The following is a 4,920-nucleotide window of genomic DNA, read 5'->3' on the forward strand; positions in this document are numbered from 1 at the left end:
TTTTTGCAGTTTTTTTGCGGCCGCCAAAATTTCTGTGCATCCCTAGAGGTAAGTATGACAAGTGTGTTTAGAAAAGAAATCCAACGTTTACAATGACTTTAAGGTCTCTGTGCAGGGAAGATCAGCATCTGACCCTAGAGAAGGTGGAGGCTGATAGACTGGAGGTGATAGAACCTCCATGTATCTTCATGTGTGACGCCCAGGTAAAATCCCCATATATCCTACTTCTGGTTGTATTTATTATTATTAATATATATATATATATATATATATATATATATATATATATATATATATATATATATATATATATATATATATATATGATATATTACTCACTATTTCACAGTATAAATGAATCCCTTATAGTAGGGATTATCTGCTGTTTTTGTAACATAAAGCAATATTTTTTATCCCCACCATAACAGATCATTAAAGAAAAATCATGCGGCTGCTACTAAATGTCCTATGCTGGCCATACATGGATCGATTTTTGGATGAGAATATTCACACAAATATTTATATGAAAAATGATTTGTACATTTGATGAATGGACGAGTGTAGCTTGAAAATTCCTCTTGCTTTTAACATTCAATTATAAAATTAATGTAATGTCTGAGCAAAAACCACATACACGATGTGAAAATTAGTTTGATTGTAAAAAGTTTTTTGTTCTGCGCCTTTGAATTTTCCCATCACTGTGTTGGAAAATGAACACCGATTTGACCCCACTAATGGTTAGAAAATTGTATGAATTATTTTTCAAAGAAAAATTTGTTTGTGTACAACCAGCATAAGTGACATCAGGTGCAGGGAGCTTGTACCTACCTACCTGTCTATGACAAGGGAGTCAGTCTGTCATCCATCATATCATTATATTACACTCCTGTCTGATCATCTGCAAAACAGCGTTTTACCTCTTTTTTACATTTTAATAATGATGATCTCTGATTCTGACATGTAGCAGATTCTACCTCTAATAATACACCTGTCTGTTATTCTGAGTGTATTAACTATCCAACTATATATCTGGATATTTTTATTTACCACTGTATATAGATATTCAAGAATATTAACAAAATTATATACCAACCTTTTTTGAAGTTTTTATCCCATTAGTTGAAACAATAATCGGCCAACTAATCAATTATGAAAAAAATCATTAGTTGCTGCCCTACAGAGGACCCATTTACTAGTTACTTTGAGGGGGAATTGTAAGATCCTCAGAGACAAAGCTGCCTGATGTGGATGGAGTCCTGGTTTAGGAGAACCAATCTGCTTATGTCTAGTAATAATCTTTTTATTTCTATTCTAGTAGATGGACGGGAGATGAGGAAAACCTCAGAGGATTGTCTCACTTTGTCTCCAGACTGTACCGTAGAAGATGAGGACATCGCACAGCATAGTCCAGGAGAAAACCCGGTTACCTCAAATGTCCATCCGGCACCACACAGTGTAGATGGACCATTGTATTTCTCTTATCCTGAGGAACCTCAGCCTGTGAGGGATGGTGCCATCCTTCCAACAGAGAAGAGGCTTTCCTGTACTGAGTGTGGGAAGTGTTTCCGTTCTATACCCAAACTTCATAGGCATAAAAGATCACATACTGGAGAGAAGCCGTATTCCTGTCCTGAGTGCAGGAAGTGTTTCGGTTTTAAATCTAAGCTTAATGAGCATATAAGATCACACACAGGAGAGAAGCCGTATTCCTGTCCTGAATGCGGGAAATGTTTTTCACAGAAGGTCAGTCTTTACACACATCAGAGATCTCACACGGGGGAGAAGCCGTATTCCTGTTCTGAGTGCAGGAAATGTTTTTCACTGAAGTCCAGTCTTTATACACATCAGAGATCTCACACGGGGGAGAAGCCGTATTCCTGTCCTGAGTGTGGCAAATATTTTTCAGATAGGTCCACACTTTACAAACATCAGAGATCTCACACAGGGGAGAAGCCGTATTCCTGTCCTGTGTGCAGAAAATGTTTTTCAGACAAGTCCCATCTTAACACACATCAAAGATCTCACACAGAGGAGAAGCCGTATTCCTGTTCTGAGTGCGGCAAATGTTTTTCAATAAAGTCCAGTCTTTCCACACATCAGAGATCTCACACGGGGGAAAAGCCGTATTCCTGTTCTGATTGTGGGAAATGCTTTTCACAGAAGTCCAGTCTTTCCACACATCAAAGATCTCACACAGGGGAGAAGCCATATTCCTGTCCTGAGTGCGGGAAATGCTTTTCACAGAAGTCCAGTCTTTCCACACATCAGAGATCTCACAAGGGGAGAAGGCATATTCCTGTCCTGAGTGAGGGAATTGTTCCTCACTGAAGTCCTGTCTTCCTGAACATCAGGGACCCAACACAACCCTTAAGGTGTATTAGTGCCTTGAGTATTGGACATGGCTTCTATATGAATTTTATAGAATTAAGTGGTAATAGGGAATCAAAAATAAAACACCACATCCCAATTTTGAAATTAGAAAGAAAATGAGCTAGAGGTCACAAACCTTGGGACTTTAAAGCTGTTATATATTAGCAATGTAGACACACTAGTCATAGCATCATATTAAATTAATGAATTTAATTACAAAAAGTTAAAAAAAAGGAGACAATTTTGTATTTCAAAATCTGTTGTTACACTTGAGCGTATAGACATAGACAATACCACTTTCTCAACATGTTTCGCTCGACAGAGCTTCCTCAGGAGATATTTTGTATGGTGACTATTAAACTATAAATAACAAAAGATTTTATAAGTACTCCTGCATAATCATATATAAATAAACAAAATATATAACAAAATAGCATCAGAAGATTATATCAATTATAAGGCATAGAAAATAGTAATTTCATCAATATGGAGGGTTGCTACAAATAAACAATAATAATAAAAACAAAACAATGAACCTTACCAAAGCTACTTCATTTGAGGTTGAAATAGAAATTTCCTGTGAGCATAAAAAACACCAAGTTTCTTCGCACTGATCCCCAGTCAAGGTGTGCAGATAAGGACAAGATTTCATTTAGAATTTTTTTCTATTTGGAAAAAATAACACAGAATATTGAGGACAGTTTAAATATAAGTAGGGGGTACATAAAGCGTTTAGGGTATCTAAGGTGAAGAACACCCAAAAAAGATACCTTTAAGAAGTCAAAATGATTGAATCTATTTTATACTGATGCATCACACCCATACTGGTGATACATCTTACTTTGAATGGGATAAGGTAAATAATGCTGTGATGAATAGCAGATCAGGTGCACTGTCTAACTTACCTCAAATATAAGAAAATGAGTGTCAAAGACAGACCAATCTTGATGCTCCACAGATCTAACAAAATAGAAAGAAATTGAAAAAAAGGACCATAATTAATGGGGGTTGTCCATTTAAGATGGCTGAGTGCCATCCAGCAAGGTAGAAGTTCCCTAAGGGTAATCTTACTGTTACAGAGTCAAGATTGCATTTGGAGAGTGACAGGCAGCAATATTACTCTCTGCCTGCTCCTTGGTATTAAGGACAGAGACTGATGGGGAATATCCCCGTTTTATTGCCTTAACCGAGCGCGGCAATGTCTGACGTCATCGCTGCGTTGCGGACGTTAAGAAGAGTGCCAGCGTGCATGCAGCGAAATGGAAATGGTGGCACGAATAGATGATGCTCATTGCGGCAGTCTATGGCGGCCATTTTAGAAAATATTTTGCCTTACTCAGGTGGAAAAACAGGACCAAGCTCGTGAGTGGTGCCAGAGGGCAAACACTGGATAAATCTGGCATGACAAAGAAGGAATGATGTAAAAATATATGCACTCGGGATCTAGGTAAATGGCAGACAAACTGCTCAATTAAGGTATATAACAGTGCTGACCACAAAGGTCAAATACAAATACCTTTATAGATAAACAAAATTTAATTAACAATGCTCTGGGAAGTTCATTGAGCAAACCCTGTTCACAAATAATATCGGTATATATACAAACATTGCAGTGCAATTTTATGGCATAATAATGCAATAAAACATTAAATATAATGCCTTGAAAAATATATAACTTATTTAAATGATATATTTAAAATAAAATATTTAAAAAAAGGAAAGGAAAGAAAAGAAAGGGGAACTTATTCTACAAAAGTGGCTTGAAGCTTACAGCGTCATTTAGACCAGGATATTTAAGAGCACATAAGTAAAATCTTATCATAATCTCCCCCTCTTTCATTGGGGGGACATGTTCCGGCGCAAAAAATTGCATTTTGGTGTTGTCAAATTGATGGCAGAAGCCTAGATGGCGACTAATAGGCGTCTCCATCTTTTTCTTTACTACTAGGGAAACATGGTCCCTAATGCGGTGGAAAAAGGGGCGTTTGGTCTTTCCCACTTAAAATGCATTACACTCACATGCATTTTAAGTGGGAAAGACCAAACGCCCCCAATGGACTGACATGTAGCCAAAAATTTGGGGGGAATACATGCGTCCATTGGGGAGGATAACATCCCTCAATGCATGAATGTACCTACAGTATCCACATTTATGACATTGTTTGGTTCCTTTGTTACTACCAGTATTTATGGTAGAGGGGGCATAATGACTGTGCACTATACTATCCCTGATTGATCGCAATATTTTATATGTGATCTCCGGGTAGTCCTTCAAATGTTTAGAAACAGTTGTATCCCCATTACGAGGTACCAGTGTTTTTGTATTAGGTCACATACTTGTTTGTGCTGTCCAGAGAACCTAGTAATCATCCTTAACTCAGTGCTGGATTTCTGGATTTTTTTACCATGTATCAAATTAGATTGATCCTCTTACAGAGGCCTTTTTTAAACATTTGTTGCTGTAGCCACGTATTTGTAAGTGATTCATATATTCGGTTCCGTCAATGTGTCCCTCATCCCACAATTCCATCCATTCTTCCAGGGCTTTGA

The 4,920-nt window shown here is 37.4% G+C and overlaps 1 protein-coding gene across 1 annotated transcript; it reads left to right on the forward strand.

The window, feature by feature from the left end:
* Positions 1-1,105: 1,105 nt before the first annotated feature.
* Positions 1,106-2,801, forward strand: LOC143955148 (uncharacterized). The gene has a single exon (XM_077465242.1). The coding sequence runs from the start codon at positions 1,243-1,245 to the stop codon at positions 2,326-2,328; it is 1,086 nt and encodes a 361-aa protein (XP_077321368.1). The 5' UTR covers positions 1,106-1,242; the 3' UTR covers positions 2,329-2,801.
* Positions 2,802-4,920: the final 2,119 nt, after the last annotated feature.

The sequence above is a fragment of the Lithobates pipiens genome, unplaced genomic scaffold (genome assembly GCF_037356315.1).
Source record: "Lithobates pipiens isolate NorthernLeopardFrog02 unplaced genomic scaffold, aLitPip1_a1.2 Scaffold_324, whole genome shotgun sequence".
Lineage (NCBI taxonomy): Eukaryota > Metazoa > Chordata > Amphibia > Anura > Ranidae > Lithobates > Lithobates pipiens.

Coding starts and splice junctions, on each gene's coding strand:
- LOC143955148 (XM_077465242.1), top strand. CDS start 1,243: ATGTGGATGGAGTCCTGGTTTAGGAGAACCAATCTGCTTATGTCTAGT.